We start from the raw sequence: 19,972 nt of genomic DNA, 5'->3' as shown, positions 1-19,972 counted from the left end.
ATCAGGGAAATGTCCCTGTGGTAACAGGGTGACGGGGAGAAGGTGGGATTGCAGTATAAATGCTACAGGACAGAGATATCTGAATTCTGATCAAGCAACTCACAAATCTCCTGGGTGTTTAGTTTAGGGTTCTCTGTAAAATGAATCATGTTTCTCTACAGAAGTAGAACTAGATCCCCTGTCGTCTGTGAGGAATTCTCTCTCACTTACACTAGTAAAGCTTTTATGTAAAAAAAAAAAAGAACATTTGTACCTGGTTTACATTCATAAGACACTTATAAAATATTATAACACTGGGGACATGGCATTAGAATTTCTCCCTGATCCTCACAAGAGATAGCCAAGAGACATTGTAAAAGGCACTGCAAGGCATGGACCACAAAGTGTTGGACCTACAAGTGGTCCAACTGTGCTCTCCTGGCTACTGCCACTAACAATAGGTCTGGGCCTATTGGTAATGTCTGTTGATCTTTGTGGTTGAACGAAAATGGGACTTTTCTTATCAAAATCACGGTGCCGGAGAAAGCAGATAAAACCTTGGGGAGCATGGTTAACAGACTATTAAACCAAGGAATAAAAGTAGTGGTCTGATGAGGAAGCAACCCTTAAAATATACAGAAAACCATGCTTTTTAAATAAATACACATTTTATTTACAAATATATGAACAAAAACATTGATGTGCTGATAACACAACTTTTGCATCCAATTTATTTTCAGCACGTTTACATGATATGATCTATTATTCGATCAATCATTTATTTTTTATAAAACATCCAAATCAATTTTGATCACCTGCTGACGGTTCACACCGATCAAACCCAACGGCCCAGTGTTAAGGGCCTTCTCAGGGCGGGGTCGCGGTGGTGCTGGTCTGACAGACCTGGTAGCCAACACGGTTAGGTCCGCCGTCTGCCTTCACTGTGTATGTGGAGAGACAGAGGTCCAGCCAGGGGTGCTTAGCTGTGAAGGGACGATAACAGGTGTTGTAGTAAATCATTAAAGATGTATGAATTATATACATATTGTTTGATACATGTTCAGGGCTCAAGATGAAAATTTTCTACAGGTAGCATTAACTTCTTATTGTTATGTCCTTTCTCATGTACCATCCATCTGTGTACATCTATTTGAAAAGATTAACTCACATGAAATAAGTTTTATCAATATCTTTATTGCCTGGTTCCAGGGTGTGATTTATTGGGGAGCTGACCTCCACTGAAATGGGACCGAAAATGCTAATTTGGAAAAATTGGGGAGAGTGTCTGTTTAAATAGGATTATTGACACACTTCTGTACTTCACTGTATCAAGTCATTTTTTTATTATCATTATGGTCAAATATCGGGGCCCTACTTGAGTTTAATTCAAAGCAAAAAAAAGATCTTCCTTCGTAACTTTATATGAACTGAAAACTGCCCATTAATGAAAAGCAGTAAAGTCTATCTGCGGTGTTAATGTATTCGATATCTGGGGACGAGGTAACTATGAATTGATTGTCTGTTTCTTTTCTGCCTGTGGGAATACTTGGTATGCTAGCCTATCAGCCTTGTGTTTTACCATCTTAAAATTCATCGGGTGACGTCAATTCACAATATGTTCCACTGGAACTACTTGCACCACCATATCCAAATTAATAATATCGTAATTTAAAAGATTTTTTTCCTGGCACCAATGTGACCATCCGCATTTTTGCCACTATTGAGCCGTGAGCTCATTCAATTCCAGGTAGGGGTTTAGGACTGTTGCTCAAGGATGCTGTTGTCATCCTGTCTAAAACAGGTAGAGAGGGGGAAATCAGGCTCGAACCCAGAACCTTAGGACCGGCCATCAAACACCTGAACCACAAGGCCATCCTGCCGTACTTCAATTGACGGCAACCAATCACTCAACCAATCAAGATTATCAAACTCAGTCTCACCTAACCTGCTTCCTGGTGGACACAGGAAGTCCATTGTTTTACTGATCTTGTTGTGGGTCTCCTGATTGGCTGCCACCTCCTCCAATGAAACTTGAAAGAAGGTTTCCTGACATATAAAAAAGACACGTTACTGGGATCACCTCACCATTGCTGTCCTATATAATGTATATCTGTCCTATATCTGGTACTACAATACAGGGCTCCTATTAAAACGCCACAATTTTAGGGTTTAACGGCATGTTTTTGCTTTTTCTTAATTTGCAGTGTCTGGTTGTGTCTAGTAGTTATAACATGTAGTTTGTCCCCAGAGTGTCTGGTTGCGTCTAGTAGTTAACATGCAGTGTGTCCCCAGAGCGTCTGGTTGTAGAAGCTATGGTAGTTATAACATACTGCGTCTCTCAAGAGGAGGACTTCTAGAGTGTCTCGTCCTTGCTGGAGCTCCAGTTTCAATACCAGGCAATACTGAAGCAGCTTAACGCCTACAGCTGGGGGAGAGAGACAGAGGCAATACAGAGAGAGCGACAGAGAGACAGTACAGAAAAGGGATTGAGACGTATGATATATATGCACTAGAAAAGGCTCTGGATGTAGTTGTAACTGTACACAGGAGCAAACAAAGGAAAAGCCAGCATTTATTCAGTTATCCAGTGTATTTGATTGTACAATTTTGCATGCCAACTCTCTGTGACTTTATAATATTAAACCTTTCAATGAAGATAAGTACTTTACTTAAAAACAAAGTCGGCAATTTAATACAAACCAATGAACAGAGCATAAAGAAATGTTCTGCTTTGTTCTGTGTTGCTAATAAAAACCAAACCCGTTCTATCTAGGAACACCGTTGGGACACTGTCTCTCACTTTTGGAGTGCATCCAAAAGTGAGAGGGCTCACTTTTGGATGCACTCTTAGTATTCCCCAGAAGAATTTATTTCGCTATGCCAGCCATGTCTTGTGAACTTGCCAGTGATGGCAAGTGATGGCGACTTGCCAGAGATGCCAATGTCAGATACCTCCCACTTCTGTATACTCGTATGGTGGGCCAGGTTTAGTAGGAGACAGGCTAACTACTCCTGGCTAACAATTAGCGTGGGGGCTGTTTAAAGCATTCATTCTGAGGAGGCATGGAGGCCAAGTAATATAACGAGCTAAAATAACAGACTAGCAGATAGCACTCTTTGGAGTCTATAAGGGGGCAGGTGCATACAGTGAAGGAGTCTTGGGCTCCAAGCTGTGAACATTAAGCAGACTTAACTGGCCAGTCGAGAGAATGAGCAGGTTAGAAGCATGAAGAGGGGATTGAATTATTACGCTGACGCTTTCAAGGGTACTTATTGGTGGGTGGTACCGGGCTGGTGTCAAAGATCACCAACCAGTCCTCGCTGCCATAGTGAAATAAATGCCTCTGAGGAATAAGCTAAAGGGGCATCCAGTGGTGAGATATCGAAACCAATGCTATGAAAGCAAACTATGTTCATTATACATCTGAAATATACCTATATATATCCAGCTCAAAGTTGTCATGGCACTGACCCGTAATATCGCTTGTTTCCTCGGAACAGGAAGGGGGCGGAGAGGTCCATTAAAGACGCACTTCCTCCTGACGGCATCGACGGAAGTATGTACTGGTAGGCGGCGGTCAGCTGACACAGGTCCTCTAGAGTGGCTCCTACAGCGCAGCAGTGTATAATACAATGAGAACATCATGATCATCACAACTACTACTTGCATAGCTATTATTACAACCCTCTCCTCTGGTGTGTATCACTGGCCTTACAGACACAACCCTCTCCTCTGGTGTGTATCACTGGCCTTACAGACACAACCCTCTCATTGGTGTGTATCACTGGCCTTACAGACACAACCCTCTCATTGGTATGTATCACTGGCCATACGGACACAGCTCTCTCCTCTGATGCATCACTGTAGTCTAGACACAACCCTCTCCTCTGGTGTATCACTGTAGTCTAGACACATCCCTCTCCTCTGGTGTGTATCACTGTAGTCTAGAAACATCCCTATCCTCTGGTGTGTATCACTGTAGTCTAGACACGTGCCTCTCCTCTGGTGTATCACTGTAGTCTAGACACAATCTCTCCTCTGGGGTGTATCACTGGCCTTATTGACACAACCCTACCCTCCAAGTCAAAGTCAGACAGAAATAACCCAACAGGAGTGACAGAGTTGTACCGGTCACGTAGAAGAGGTCCTTTCTCTTTCTCTCGCCGAACAGCTCCTTGGACAGGTGGATAGAGAGGGTTCGCCCAGGGGCTTTAGGCCCATCTCCAGGTAGGAGGAGGGACTCTGACAGGAGCCATGGCTCGGCGATGCGGCCTGGGGCCTTCGAGGCCTCCAGGAAGGTTTCTGACAGGAAGTCATCATCAGGGATCTCTTGTCTGAGACGGAAGAGATTACATTAGAGCATGAAAGGGCTAGAAAGTATGGCTTAAGAGGCTGTGCTGGAGGTAGCGTTAGAGGTAGGATTAGCGGCAAGTTATTTAGTGTGTGAATTTATTAATTCCTTTCCAGTTAATATGGTTTCACCTCATTCTGTATTCACCCCCCTCGCTGCCAGAACCCTGTCATTGACCCCCACCGTTAGTTTACATCAAATATGTGTCAACTAAATCCTGCTTTTATCCCCATTCCAGCCAAACATTTGTGCCCAATCTTCCACTGTTCTTGAACAGTGGTTCAAACAGTTAAGATGTTTTCACCTTCGTCCTATTCCCATCCCCCTCCTCGTCAGACGTCACTGTGATTGAGGAGTTGACAAGGAAGCGTTTCGGAGGTCGTAATAAGCATTAAATGGCCTTTTATTTATCAGTAAAACAACCGACCCCCCCCACAGACCAACTGGTCTGGAGGCCAATCTCACCCAGGTATAACACCCTGCCAATTGTTGAACCTAGGCAGGGTGTAGGCGGTATATGATTGGCCTCTTTTGTATAACAGTGACCCAATAGCAAATAGTGGGATGCACCTTTTTCTATGTTTTACTTGGAGAATAGATAATAACTGGGAGGTAACTGACAGCCCCACCCTGTGTTTTGATATACTGTGTTTCGTGAAAAACATGATGGGACAGTGACACATACTGGGAGCTAGAGAAACATGGGGTACGAGTGTGACAAGCAGAGAAGCCACCATGTCCATCCACCAGGCCTGCGTTGGTTTGGGGTATCATGAAAGAGCACGCAAAGGATTGAATATTGGGACTCTATGGTCCACTTGTGACAAAGGATTTAGTAACTCCAGCCTTGTTCAAACTACTTACTCCTTCACTTGGGGAGCCAGCAAGGACTAAACTAGAGTTCTACAACAAGGAATCAACTTCTTCACTAGGTTTAGAGACGAAAGTAGGGGTAAGATGAGAGGTTAGGAGAGGAGTGAGAGGCAGGGCTAGGGTTAGAAGAGGAGTGAGAGGCAGGGCTAGGGTTAGGAGAGGAGTGAGAGGCAGGGCTAGGGTTAGGAGAGGAGTGAGAGGCAGGGCTAGGGTTAGGAGAGGAGTGAGAGGCAGGGCTAGGGTAAGTTAGAGGCAGGGCTAGGGTTAGAAGAGGAGTGAGAGGCAGGGCTCGGGTTAGGAGAGGAGTGAGAGGCAGGGCTAGGGTTAGGAGAGGAGTGAGAGGCAGGGCTAGGGTAAGTTAGAGGCAGGGCTCGGGTTAGAAGAGGAGTGAGAGGCAGGGCTCGGGTTAGGAGAGGAGTGAGAGGCAGGGCTAGGGTTAGGAGAGGAGTGAGAGGCAGGGCTAGGGTTAGGAGAGGAGTGAGAGGCAGGGCTAGGGTTAGTTAGAGGCAGGGCTTGGGTTAGGAGAGGAGTGAGAGGCAGGGCTAGGGTTGGTTGGAGGCAGGGCTAGGGTTAGTTAGAGGCAGGGCTTGGGTTAGGAGAGGAGTGAGAGGCAGGGCTAGGGTTGGTTAGAGGCAGGGCTAGGGTTAGAGGTAGGATCCGAGACCAGGCTAGGGTTTGTTAGATATTAAGTTAGAGGCAGGGCTAAGGTTAGATGCAGAGTTTGAGAGATGCAGTAACTAGAGGCAGGGCTAGGGTAAATGGCGGAGTAAGAGGAAGGATTAGAGGCAGGGCAAGACATAATGGGTAGAGTGGGGTGGTTAAGCTTAGCCTGGTCCTACCAGACTCTCGTACTTCATTTCAATTGCACAGAGACTCTGGACCCACTCAATTGACTAGGGGCCTGCCCGTAATTCCGACGCCTCATTGTTCCGACGTTCCAATGGTCCGAAATATTTCCCATTAGATCGACATGCCACTATGCCGACGGTTCAATGTTACGAAAACGGAACCCATTGGTCCGAAGGGCCGTTTGTCCGACTTTTCAAAAAGGAGGCGCATTAGGCCGACGGTTCAATATGTCGAATAGGCCTACATATAAAGAGTTTTATACCTCGCTCGCGCACTCTCTCTCTCTCTCTCTTTATGTCACTTTGCTCTCAGAGAGAGAGAGAGAGAGAGAGAGAGAGAGAGATCAGTGGGGCGTGTAAATGATGTGGCCATCCCCTCGCAACATTAAAGACCTACATTACACAACCATTTGGTTTTATGTTGCATCAGTTGGACTTTTTGTTCTCATGCCTTCTCATGCAGGACTCCCTGGAATACACCAATGTCCAGGAGCTGAAGTATTTAGACAAGGTATCCGCGAAGCCCTGCGCCTCTACCCTCCAGGCTTCAGGTACAGCGTCAACCTGCCCAGCACAACACAAAGCAACAGGTCACCTCCATATTGTTCAGCTAGCGTGTGCACACATAGCACACTGCAGATATCCAAAATAAACTGCAATCAAACACCATAATGGACGTTCCCAAAGGCAAGGGAATCTAGTGGATTCTTTAAAAATTGATTAATGTACACGTAAACAATACTTTAGAGAATGATTTAGGTCGACATCTTCGGGGTTGTTTTCCTAGGTATGGTCGCACTGTGGACGAGGACTGTGAGATAAGCGGCCAGCCCTTACCTAAAGGACCCACTGTGGAGTTCTCCATAGGCTTCCTACATTATGACCCAGAGTACTGGCCAGAGCCACACAGGTTCATCCCAGAGCGGTAAGCCACCGAACCCTCCCCTATTTTTTACACTTCCTTTTGTGATATGTTCTTTTCAGGTTAGCAAAACCCATTGCATTCACAAAAGTTTTTTCTTACTGGTGTGGTATCAATGGCTATTGGATATTGCAGAGTTATCACGAATTAAAATCATTGTCAAGATTAATGTCACCATCCGAGTCAACCGGCACCCCTTCGTGTACCTGCCCTTCGGCGTGGGGCCCCGGAGCTGCGTGGGCATACGGCTGGCCCAGCTGGAGGTCAAGATGGCCCTGGTGAACGTGCTGCGCAGGTTCAACCTGGTGGCCTGCGCTGAGACCAAGGTAGCGTGAGGCGCTCCGGATGTGGGCGTATGTCTGTTTGAGGGGTAGAATCCAATAGTCATCATGGCTATCCCTACAGAGTATCTATCTGATTTTGCACAGGTGTGGCTCATAATAGTAAGTATCGGGTGCTGCTTTTGTTTACCAAGGCACATTGTCCATGGTCCATGTGTGGTATCTTCACTAGTATAGTCTTCCTCCCGCGCCCTGGTTCATAAGAAAAGCAGACCCATAATTAGTGTAATAAGCGCCACCTTTGTTTGCCCTCTTCTCTCCGTGATGAACACCGGTGTCGCACAGGACACACTGATCAATGTTGTGCTGTTATTTTGCACCAGTAGCAACGACATTAGTTGAGTGAGCTGGTGCTCCTGCACCGATGAAGCGTTCCTAATATTCCCTGTTCACACTACTACTGTGACCCCTTTTGGAAAGGAAATTACATCATGAGAAACAAAACAAAACATGTCACAGTGATCCCATTGAAAAGAGTGAGGTAGAATGGGGTTGAAACACACTATAGTTGGTGCTGTTCTTCATTGCTTGTTATTTGCAGACCAAAATTTGTAAAATATGATATACTGGTTGATGGGTCACATATTGGGTACACTTGCTACTGAGGTTTTCAGATATGACTCGTGAGTGTGTGTTGCATGTGCTTTTTCTTGATACAGGTCCCTCTTGAATTGAAGTCTGATGTCACTCTCGGACCCAAGAATGGCATATTTCTCAAGATCACTAAAAGAGAAGCTGAGAACCGAAGCGGAGAAAATAGGCAAAAATATACTATACATCATCTAGGACGGCAGCAATCAATTACTCAATGGGTTTGATGGAAAAGTTAAATAACACAAATCAAGTTACTTCCCTGTAAATTAAAGGAGAAGTGCTCTGGTGTTGATTTCATTTTAAGTGATAAATCAATGATCTCATTGTGCATACCTTAGTGCTGCTGGAATATTATTTGCCTGTTCTTAATTCCAAAGTGTTGGGCAGTGGTCCATAAGGTCAATAACAACACACAGTATATAAGGCTTGTAGGGTTACTATTTATTTATTGGTACGACAGTCTTATCCCAAGCAGCTCCCAGTGGATCCAGGTCCGACTCCTTAAGGATCAAGCAGTGGTGAAGCATTGTGCATGAGGTGGGCTGCAGCCATTGGGATTGCACTGGATTACAGTTGATTTTTTTCACATCAAGTGAGTTCCAAGAATATGTTGTCCATTGTTTTTATATTTTATATGAACCAGATCAATGATGCCACACAGAAAGGCGAAACCAGACCCAGCCTCAACCCAAAACAAAAACGTCACAATGTCATGTAAAAATAAAAATAAAAAGAGAAAACTGATTTGAATAATTGAATTGTTAAAACTAATAAAAAATTTAAACTTGTAATTGCTATTTTTTATGCCCTTTTACGCCTGAGATAAGACATGGAGTTGTAGAGCCTTTCATGAACTTGCTAAGCCAAAGATGACCCACAATGCATAATAGGACATTGTTATTTTTGCTAAATAATCAGTTGTTCCTCACTTAAGTTTGCATGAGACGGAACAAGAGACTTGTTTTTCAACTGTTCCCAAATTGTCTTAGCAGTACCGTGGTGAAACAAACAGGATTAAAACACCGGCCCGGATAAACCCAAATATATGAATATAAGAAAGAAAATAATATGTATAATGACATGCATAACTACACTCCCCCCATTAAAGGAATTCCATAATGAGAAAATCAGTATTTCAACACGGTTCAAAGATGAGATCAACTTGGCAGCTAAAGGATACAGGGCACCTCTTAAAGTCTAAGAAATTGACAGAGAGCAAAGGGTAGGCATGTATGTGGCTTCGTAGGCAGAGCCCAGTGTTCAGGAATAATCAATGATGTACTCCGGGTAAATCTGCTGTTTCTCAAAGACCACGAAGATGCTGGGATCCCTGGCGCAGTCCACGCAGCTGTCGTAGAGGTTCTTGCTGGTGCTTTTGCTGGGGGGGCGGGCGTAGCTGCTGCTGCCCAAAGTGAACTCCCCCACCAGGACGTGGGCCACGAACATCACCCTCCTCAGGCCCCCGTGGGCCTTGGAGTACTTATCTGAGTAGGAGGCGTCTCTGGCAAAGTAACTCCCTGTGGGCATGGTCACCAGCACATATCAGGATAGAACACCATTTGACCTATGATGGTGCTGCATTGAATGAGATGGTGGTGGGGAGATGAACCAAACGGACGTATACTGTACCTTTGCCGTATAGTGTGCCGTGGACTCCACACATCCTCCAGTCAAAGTTCTGCTCACAGATGGGATCCAGCAGAGACTCTTCTGTGCCATGGAACAGGTGGCGTTCGTCTACAGGCTTTCCTCCATTTTTCGCCTTCATCAGAGTCTTTTGACTTGACACCAAAGAAGAGCAAGTCTAAGCATATTCGGATCCATGGATGAATTGCTTTTTTGAGCAAATAAAATACACAGCATTTTATTAGTACTACTTGGTTATGTGTGTTATTTGTGCCATGGCTCATATTGCATCACTCAATGTCTCAATAACTTATAAGTCATGAAGTTACTGTACCGAACATTTCACTCTGCATTTAAGCCGAGATATGGCCCAGGATCAATCTAGAGCAAAACTAGGTAACCCATCACTTTTAGGTTAGTTTGGTTTTCCTTTGGGGTCAGCTTTGACAAAAGGGCATGAATAAAATCAGATAAAATTTGACACTGGCCTTTTTTGGTGTCTGTGCAATGTGTAACGTTACCATTTATGTGTAACGTGCAATGTGTAACGTTACCAACCCTTGAAAGCCATTCCAAAGCACGGGGTTTTGTATGCGCTCAATTTTGTTGATCAAGCTGGTCTTCATGGTACCCTTGAACCAGCTCTCAACCTTCTTGTACTCCGGGGAGGAGCTGGTCAGTGGGATGACCTGGAAGATTCATGGTGACAGTCATTGCATACAGAACCTCTTTTATACGGTATAGCACATGCAAAGGCAAAATGGGAGCCAAAACGGGCACTGTGCCAGAAACCTTATATCCAAAGTTAGGTAGGGCAGTCTTATCCCAGTTGGCTGGTACCGAATCGCCTAGGGAAGAGGATGCGGCTGGGATGCTGCAATGGGAGACATAAGACGAACAATCGCATTCCCATTTGTCAAATACAACACAACCTACAGTAGTGTTCTCGTTTGGTATACAACCACTGAAATACACTTTAATCTTAAAGGCAACTACCGGTTAGGGGGATAAAACCCTCGTCACTGTCTCTCATGGCTTCATTAAAACATCCGCTACCATTATAATTGATTAAAATCACTTTGTTTGGCCAATTCTGTCTAACAGCATCCCGTATGAATGGGCCTGCTTCAAATGTAAACAATAGCAATATGTGATAATTTGGTCATTTTCATAAGACATATTGTCAAGTACTTGAATTGGAATTCCATGTTATTTTGTCTACAAAATTCTACTAACCAATTTATTCCAAAAGACAAAGGGGCAATGATGACAGTATTTACAACTCAAGTAATTTTAGCTAAATATTGGAAACTTTTAAGGGAAGTCAGAAGAGACAGTTACAATGTTTGATCATCTAGATCAGGACGTCATTCAATAGTTGATAAGAGTATGTTCACTTGTGAAATAGTCTCAATGCTGAATAAATGGAGATTACCCTCTCGAGATTACCCTCCCGTCCTGCACCTCCTGTGTGGACACAAAGCGAGGCCGTCTGCGGACCTCTCTCTTGGTTCTGTAATGCAAGTTCTGCTGCTGCATCTCTGAAAATTTGGGAATGTACTTTATGAAATTCATGGGAAAATACATTTGTATTTTATGGCTGAGTCACAGAGAAATTCACTAGTTATAGAGCCTAAAACAATTTGAACTCGTAATAACACAACCGTTGGTGATGTACAACGTAGCCCAGGTCCTATTTTTCCACTATGTGTGCATTGTTCTTTATCATTATTAGCTGAAGCTAATACTCCGGTGAACATTTCGGGATGCAGCTAAAGCTGGGGCTAGCAAGTTTATTCTAAAGGCAAAAAAAGGGACATCCAATGAATTGTTGCCCGACTGCAGTCCAGGACTGCAACGATAGCTAGATGCTTCAGCCATTATGGGCTCCAGCTGCCACAACAAGCCAAATCAGCCTGGTTAGCAGTGGCGACCAGTTAGTTTCCTCTGCTGTTGTATGGAGATCATGGCCCCGCCCCAAGCCCCTTAAAGCCGAAGTACATTCTGGATTTACAAGGCTGCTGCCCCGGCCAACATGTGGGTCCTCTACCAAATCACTGATTTCTCACCAAAGGAACCTTGCATAAACGTGGCATGCAGTGATTCAGTGACATACCCCCTAAGTGGTAGTCATATGGGAATGAAACAAAATATGATATTAATGTTTTGATGCTATATTGATTCGAAGACATACTCAAGACCATTGTTATGACTGCGGCAGGCTAACCTTGATCGATGTGATTGAGTGCAGCAGCAGCAAAGTGAAATACTACGCAAAACTGTTAAATTGGACCTCTGGTGTGTTGTACATCAACGATAGAAGTTTAATAACGATGTCAAAATGTTTTAGGCTGTACTACTCCTTTATGACAATGAAGAGGCACCTTTGAAGTTGATAGTGTATTTTTGTCCTCCTGCACTGAAAGATTCCACCTCTATTTCTGATAGGTAGGTACGCTCCAGAGAGCCAGAATTGACAGAAGCAGTACTTCCACCATCATCACCCACCTATAGACAAAACACATACAGAGGGCAAATTAACTATAATCCTCGTCAGAATTTAACATATTGCAATTAAGTTCTCAAGATGCGCTGCCGCGTAGAACATATTTTACAAAGTTCAGCTGGAAAGTCTCACAAAAACAGATGATTATGGCCTTCACATTTCAACAAAGTGTTTGAGTTACGGTTTTAGGCTCAGGCAAGTGGTGTAGAAACTGTAGTTATACCTGTCACAAAGGACTGACCACTAATGGATAGGGACTGACCATTACCATGGACACTATTTATAGTGACTTTAATTAACTAACTGATGTTTTTCTTTAACTAATGTTATATTCGCATGCATGTCAATTATGGCACCAATTGCACTCCTCACCATCCCTTGAGGGAGGGATCCCCCATTCTGCGTTCCTTTACAAGATTTCTTCCTTGCTGATTAAGTTTCTTCTTATTCTTGCCCCCTGGGGGGCTAGGGCTAGGGGAGTGTCATAAATATATTGACTCTTAATCCCTTTAAGATTGTACCTGTGATTAAGGGCTATACAAATACAATGTAATTGAATTTAACAAGACTTAGTGGTCATTGATTATGGAGTGATACCTTGTCTTGTCCATACTCCTCCCAGCTCCCGATTTCGTCCTGCCAGTACCACAGCCAATCAGTGGTGAGGATGAAGTTGGGCTTGGAGACAGAGGAGACCGTAGATAGACGACGGACAGTTCCCCCAAGGTTTTTGACTGTATTGTCATAGGGGTCACAGTAGGCCCTCTCCATGGTCTCCATGTTAGGCATATCAATCCAGCTAAGAGACACACTGTCCTGGACCTGCCACCTATAAGGTAGCTGGTAGTGCACCCGTACACACTTGTCTGTAAGGAAATGAGAACTCAACATCAGCTTATTTGGACCGTTGGACTGTTGTGTTCTTTGTGATATTGATTAGGTATTTGAATATTAAGAAATACACAAGGCTCCTGTAACAACGTCTTGGTAGAATGTGCTGTCTGCTGTCCCTCTGTCCTAAGGACACTGCGATCTCACCTTTGAAGCTGCAATGTTGGCGTAGAAAGTAGAGACAGATTTCATTACGGTCGGCCTCACTGGTTGGGGGGGCAGTAGAAGTATCACTGGTGGTGGACTTTATTTCGAGGCTTCTGATTGGCAGAAGGTCTGTCACCTCTGGGTGTGCAAAAAGATTCACACACACACACACACACACACACACACACACACACACACACACACACACACACACACACACACACACACACACACACACACACACACACACACACACACACACACACACACTCCAATTACTTATTACAGCCAATATGCCATGTGATGAATAGATAACACTTTCTAGGTGTTAAATATATATGCAGTTTGAGTTCCCCATCATTTACCAAGATGCTGGTTGATGATGGATTTGCACAGGTATATTTTGCACAGTTTTCTTATATTGTCATCGCTGAGACCTCTGGTTTTCAGGATCTTCAGCACCTGATTGTTGAAGGAATGCTCTCTCTTACACTTTTCTCCAAACTCGCAGTCACCTTGGAGAAAGTGCTGACAGACATGGAGGCGGTTGCAAGTTTTTGTGAACTTGCAGATACCATGCTTACCATTGCCCCGGTTATAATATGAACATATCTGTAATCAGGGAAAACAGAAGGTCAGACACGCACGCGCACACACACACACACACACACACACACACCCCCCCCCCCCCCCCCCCCTCCGGCAATAATTGTTAAGAATGTGTGTTAACTATCATGTTAATCTTAAATTCTGACCTCAGGAAGCAAGTTGGCATCGTTTTGCAGTAATAATGGGAAAAGCTCTTTTCCATTCAGATTTTGTAGGCCAGCGTCAATCAAAATGGGTTGATTGTGTTGAGAAGCCAGGGTGTGGGAATTTTTGCAATCATCTCTGAAGGAAATAAATTATAGACGAATCATGTCAAAATAAATGAAAGTTTAGTTAGTCAAAAAACATCTAGAGTCATGTCATGTGTATCTACAGACTGCATGCTATATGGTTGCATTTCGCCTTCAAGGGAGCTGTACTTTCTACTCGCTGGAATATCATCTACTGCGTATATTTGGATGCTTTGCTATCAGATCTTCGCATCTGGTTCTTTTTCAAACTTCGCTCGGTGTTTCACTATGGGAATCGCCTAGGCGTGACCTACTACTGGAAGCTCCAATTGCACCACGTCTAGCTTGTTGGCTGAGCCAAAACACCTGGAGTATAACGAACGAATCAGGGCGAGTGAACTCTGCGGTATGCCTTCGCCCGCCACCCCCGCCAAAGGGTCGGAGCCGAAGGCTAGGGAGGCTGTATCCCGCCTGTGCCCCGCGTCATGTGGGGCCTCCATATCAGGCCGGGACCCCCACCCTATGTGCATAGCGTGCATGGGCATTAAACACGCTCAAGCTTCGCTAGCGGACCCGCATTCATGAGCTCACTGCACATCGATGCCGGAGAAAATTCTGGAAAGGAGGCTAAGGGTGACGGTGGCTACCAACCAGGATCCCTGCCTGGCGGGTGCCCCCGCTATAGCCTCAACGAGCACCCATCAGTCCCACGCGACAACGAGCTGGGCGGACATGATGGAAGCGGCATTCCCGCTCGTGCCCCCGCTATTCGATGATTTAATTCTCGAGGCGAACCGGGCGCTGAGGACGCAGAGGGCGACGGCGACGCCAACTTTGACCTCCTCGACATGGACGGAATTGAGGAGGAGGAGGAGGACGACTCCACTTTTCCGGTCCAACTGTCCAGACCCCCTAGCGCCTCTGACGCTGTACAACCGGTAGACGGTAACCTGTACGATGTGTGCAAACGGGCCGCTGCAAAACTAGGCATTCAATGGCCTGCAGCCCCGGATGCTGAAGGGGCAGAGAGAGACCTGTACGACGGCAAGAGGCTCCCACCAGCCCAGCCGCCTTCTGAGCAGCTCTTACCAGCAGTTCCCATCTGCATGAAGGAAATGAGCCGCTACTGGTCCAGCCCATTTAAGAGCAAGCTTCCAACCAAGGGCTGCTCAAAGCTGGAGATCCACGGGATGGGGCTGGCCGAACCCCCAGCTGTGGAGCCTTCAGTGGCTTACCACCTCCACCCAAACCGTCGCTCTCTCTCCGCCTCTTCAGGCATCTCCCTGCCTGGTAAGATGGACCGCCTCACCGCTTCCACTTTCCAGAGGATGTATAAATATGCAGCGCAGTCGGTATGCTCGCTTAATGCCATGACACTGCTGTCTGCATATCAGGCTGAAATCCTAGAGGAAATGGGTCGCGAGCTAGACTCTGGGTCACCCAACCCTGCCCTCTGAGATGAAATTTGCGTCGTCAATGACCTGGTCCTACGCTCCTCACGGGGCGCAGTTCAGGGCTGTGGCCGAGTCATGGGACTCGCAGTCTCGGGTGAGAGAGCGTTATGGCTCAGTCTCTCCGGACTGAGTGACGCGCAGAAAGCCGAGGTCATGGATGCTGCATATGACCCAACCAAGGGTCTGTTTGGTCCAGCGCTGGAAAAGATGAGAGAGACCAGCACTCTCAGGAAACAGGAAGGAGAGGCCTTCGATCTCTGCCTTCCCCGAAAACAGGCTCCCCGCCCACCCCAGCCGGCGAGGTCAGGCTTTGCGGCCGCCGCGGCAGCAGCAAGGGGAAAACAAGGGGGAAACAGGCCTCAGAAAGCCTACAGACCAGCCCACGCAGCTGGCCCACAGGCCGACCAACAGCCTAGGTCAGAGAATCCAAGGCCATGGGGCAAACACTCCTTCGCTGCTGCGGCAGCCAGGAACCGCTCTCCCCACCCCGGGGATGGGAAGAAGAAGCGTGCAACCTAGCAATCCCAGCTTCTCTCTCTCCCCCTCCCATGAAGAAAAGAAAGCTTGGGGGGGTAGAGCAAAGCCCCGAGTTCTATGGTTAGGGTTAGGGTCAGGGACCTAGATATGTTCAAGTTCTCCAGGGGCCCTTTCTCAGTCTCTCTCACCTCACGTTCAGGGCGAACTGAGACAGGGACAACGATTGACACAGTGCCACCAAGCATTTTCCCAGTGTCACAAGTTATTTACCCTCGTTTTAAAGGGGAACGTAATGGGAATGAGAGTCACATAGACTCTCTCTCTTATCGCGTCACACTATCAGAGAGGAGACTAACGTCTCTCACGCAGTGTCTCTCCCTCTTCAGGCGGGGAGAGACCGTATCGTTCAGGTTATGCCTACGCCTGCTTGGCCTTATGGCTTCAGTGATATCAGTAGTGCATTTGGGTCTTCTGATGAGAGATTTTCAGCGCTGGGTCGCAGCACTACGTCTGTGCTCCTGTCGCTACCTGAATCGCAAGGTGAAAGTAACACCAGCGTGTGTTACCGCTCTCCGCCCGTGGTCGGTGCGCACGGTTCTGACAGCGGGCGTCCCGCTGGTGGCGGTGTCGTCCAGGGTAACCATGACAACGGAACTGCCTTGTCAGGGTGGGGCGCGACAATGATGGGCAGAGCAGTGAACGGCACCTGGAGTCGCGATCTAGCTCAGGCTCACATAAACCTCCTAGAACTTTGGGCAGTGATCCTTGCTCCAAAACACTTCCTGCAATTTATCCACGGTCGCCATGTCTTGGTAAAGACAGACAATTCCACTGTAGTGGCATACGTCAACCGGCAGGGCGGCACTCGCTCACAGAAACTGTGAAATTATCTTGTGGAGCAGCACCAGACTCCTGTCTCTTCGGGCGACACATGTACCGGGTGTCCTGAACAGAGGAGCAGATCTTATGTCCAGAGGAAACCCCCTGTACGGGGAATGGACTCTTCATCCACAGGTTGTGGGACAAATATGGCGGAGATACGGCTTGGCAGCTGTAGATCTCTTCGCCTCGCTGGAAAACACTCAGAGCCCGTTGTTTTTCTCCCTGTCAGACGTAAGATGCGCTGGCCCATCCGTGGCCAAACGTGCTGCTATATGCCTTCCCCCCTCTCAGCCTGATCTCCCCCACCCTAGCCAGGGTGAGAGAACAGAGTCTGTTGCTAATCCTGATAGCGCCGCGGTGGCCATCCAAACATTGGGTGGCGGAAATAGTGCAACTCCTGGCGGGCGACCCATGTCCCCTTCCCCTGCGCAGGGATCTCCTCTCCCAAGCGGGCGGGGAGATTTACCATCCGCACCCGTACCGCGTAGCGCTCTGGGCTTGGCCCGTGAGATGTGGAACTTGAATGCGGCAGGCCTGCCTGCACAGGTCGTTGACCCCATTCAGAATGCAAGGGCCCTTTCCACTCGCCGGCTCTACAGTGGCAAGTGGCGGGTTTTTGAGGACTGGTGCGACTCGAGGCAAGCCATTCCAAATCAGTGTTCCGTGGTGGACCTACTGTGTTTCCTACAGGGATTATTGGAAAAGGGTAAGGCCTTTTCCACGAATAAAGTGTACTTGGCGGCCATCTCAGCTTGTCATGTTGGCTTTGGGGATAAGCCTGCAGGGCAGCATCCCTTGGTTTGTCGCTTCATGAAGGGGGCGCGTCGCAAGCTCCCAGTTTCCAGGCCCCTGGTCCCTTTGTGGGATTTATCGGTGGTGCTGGATGCCCTGTCTCATCACCCTTTTGAGCCGTTGGAGGCGGTGGGGATGAAGTTTGTGTCGCTGAAGGTGGTGTTGCTCTTAGCTTTAACCACAGCTAAGCGTGTGAGTGATTTACAGGCATCGTCTATCCGTCCTTCCTGCTTGCAGTTGGCTCCGGGGATCTCCAAGGTCTGTCTGCGGCCCAATCCGGCTTTTGTGCCTAAGGTGGTTGAGTCGACCTATAGGTGTCTCACGGTGGAACTGTCTGCGTTTCACCCGCCTCCGTTCTCCTCTGCGGAGGAGCAGAGACTCAATACATTATGCCCGGTACGGCCCCTACATGTATATGTGAGTCGGTCAGCTGCTTTTCGGAAAGGGGATCAGCTGTTCGTGTCCTGGGCCACTCCCCATAGAGGCAAGCCTTTGTCCCGCCAGAGGCTATCCCACTGGATTGTAGAGGCTATATCTCTTGCTTATGAAAGTATGGGCTTGCAGCCCCCCCATGGCTTGAGGGCCCACTCCACAAGGGGTATGGCTACTTCATGGGCCTTATTCAGGGGACTGCGGTGCATGACATTTGTGCCGCGGCGAGCTGGGCTACGCCTCACAGCTTTGTTAGGTTTTATAGGCTGGATGTCTCAGGGCCTTCTGTTTCTCAAGCCGTGCTGGAGACGATCTCACCAGACTCAAAGTGATGTTTGCTGCCTGGCAGAATTTGCATAGCTTCGGGAGACGTATGCAATACGGGAGTGGTCTATATCTCCCATAGTGAAACACTGAGCGAAGTTAGAAAAAGAACTTTGGGTTACTTAACGTAATCCCTGGTTCTTTGATAACAGAGTGAGGTGTTTCACCAACACGTCCCTCCTTGCATTTACACGGAAAGAAACCGGTATAGAAGGATTTGAGGAGGGCGGGTCGACTGTATAAGTGCAGGGGGCGGGACCCTGTGGCACAGTCCGACCTGTCTGTCAAGGACAGACGTGGTGCAATTGGAGCTTCCAGTAGTAGGTCACGCCTAGGCGATTCCCATAGTGAAACACCTCACTCTGTTATCAAAGAACCAGGGATTACGTTAAGGAACCCAAAGTTTCCTCCATTTGTCACATCATCCAATATTATATATTGTTTAACCTATAAGCCTGTAGTTTAAGTTCATAGGGCTAGGTCTGATCTCCATATTGAGTTTTAGAAAATGTACTTACCCGAATCTGCAGTTTCCGCATATAAAAAACCTGCACAAGTGCAAGTCGTTGCACTGGGGACACTTTCCCTGCGGCTTCTTGCAGACCCTCAGCTGGGTTATCGCCACGACCATAGTTCCTGGTTTAATTTCCTTGTCCAATGGAACCGCAAATTTCCCATTGTCAGATAAAATATTGAGAAGGACCGAGTGGTCAACTGTGATACAACGATTTCGAAGTACTTCTATCAATTCCTCGAACTCCAAACATCCTTCGTTTTCGCACAGGTTTACATAAACGATTGTAGAATCCGTTCCTGCCATGTTCTCTGTCTAGTCTATAGCACTATCGCACCCAGCTCATCTTTCCACCAAGGTCTGATCCGGTTTTTATTTCAGGGAAACGTAACCAAAACTAAACACGCCTTTCTTTGTCTTTTCTTGATAAGTCAGACACTACATACCTGGCCTCTTTGTCATTCTGCCCCACCCAATACAGATTGGAGATGTACCTGGGGAGAAACTGTAGGAGTGACTTATTTACCATTCTGCACTCTAAAATTTGACTATTTACATGTATTCGAGAGGCTTCATGAACCACCACCACGGTGCATTTCTATTTACCTTGCGTCTCTGAATAGATCACGTGAGGAACATATAGGCCTATCATTTGCCGAAACAACGATACCACAGAAGATAAGAATTAAGTTTCATCTTCATATCTTTCTTGCAACAAAATAATAAGTAGACACTAGACTATATTTGATACGTCTGTATGTTATGAATAAGCATGTCTATTATATTTTAATCCAATCATTCTGGCACATACAACCATTGGGGGCCCACAAGAGAGATGAAAATGTCTGGGAACAAGGCTGGCCGAAAGCGAATTGTTATATATTTGGTTTGCCTTAAACCCCCATTTGAACACATTTGATAGTATTAAGGAATAAATAAAATAAATAAATAAAAATAGCCTGAAAAGTTGTTGGTGTGTTTCTCAGCATCAGTGGATCAGCCTGACAGTTCAGGGAAGAGAACATCAGGGAAATGTCCCTGTGGTAACAGGGTGACGGGGAGAGGGAGGGATTGCAGTAGAAATGCTACAGGACACAGAGATATTTGAATTCAATCAAGCAACTCACAAATCTCCCAGGTGTTTAGGTAGAGTAGGGTTAGGGTTCTCTGTAAAATGAA

At 46.5% G+C, this 19,972-nt stretch overlaps 2 protein-coding genes across 2 annotated transcripts in view; one reads left to right on the top strand and one right to left on the bottom strand.

The window, feature by feature from the left end:
• Window positions 1-6,987, top strand: part of tbxas1 (thromboxane A synthase 1 (platelet)) — an 89,264-nt gene extending 82,277 nt beyond the window's left edge. Inside the window, exon 12 of the mRNA XM_030365210.1 lies at window positions 6,840-6,987. Within this exon, the coding sequence (XP_030221070.1) occupies window positions 6,840-6,981 (142 nt within the window). The 3' untranslated portion in view covers window positions 6,982-6,987. The remainder of the gene's footprint in view (window positions 1-6,839) is intronic.
• A 1,342-nt stretch (window positions 6,988-8,329) lies between these two features.
• LOC115550925 (protein mono-ADP-ribosyltransferase PARP12) lies at window positions 8,330-19,526 on the bottom strand. Its single transcript, XM_030366327.1, has 11 exons — window positions 18,798-19,526; window positions 13,835-13,970; window positions 13,445-13,691; window positions 13,080-13,217; window positions 12,639-12,907; window positions 11,920-12,043; window positions 10,971-11,076; window positions 10,328-10,409; window positions 10,094-10,224; window positions 9,539-9,690; window positions 8,330-9,426 (listed from the first exon to the last, which is right to left on the bottom strand). Exons 1-11 carry the CDS (start codon window positions 19,097-19,099, stop codon window positions 9,170-9,172), a joined length of 1,944 nt encoding a protein of 647 aa, XP_030222187.1. The 5' UTR covers window positions 19,100-19,526; the 3' UTR covers window positions 8,330-9,169.
• Window positions 19,527-19,972: the final 446 nt, after the last annotated feature.

Source organism: Gadus morhua, chromosome 9, assembly GCF_902167405.1.
Source record: "Gadus morhua chromosome 9, gadMor3.0, whole genome shotgun sequence".
In the NCBI taxonomy this organism is placed as follows: Eukaryota; Metazoa; Chordata; class Actinopteri; order Gadiformes; family Gadidae; genus Gadus; species Gadus morhua.
Note: the sequence above shows the minus strand (reverse complement) of the source record. Positions and strands in the feature narration are given on the sequence as shown.

Bases quoted from the DNA above. Each gene is read 5' to 3' on its own strand.
- LOC115550925 (XM_030366327.1), bottom strand. From the start codon at position 19,099: ATGGCAGGAACGGATTCTACAATCGTTTATGTAAACCTGTGCGAAAAC. The intron at 13,971-18,797 runs GTAAGTACATTT...TATTTCCTTCAG, and splicing joins TGCGGAAACTGCAGATTCGG to AGATGATTGCAAAAATTCCC. The intron at 11,077-11,919 runs GTGCCTCTTCAT...CCAAATTTTCAG, and splicing joins ATACACTATCAACTTCAAAG to AGATGCAGCAGCAGAACTTG.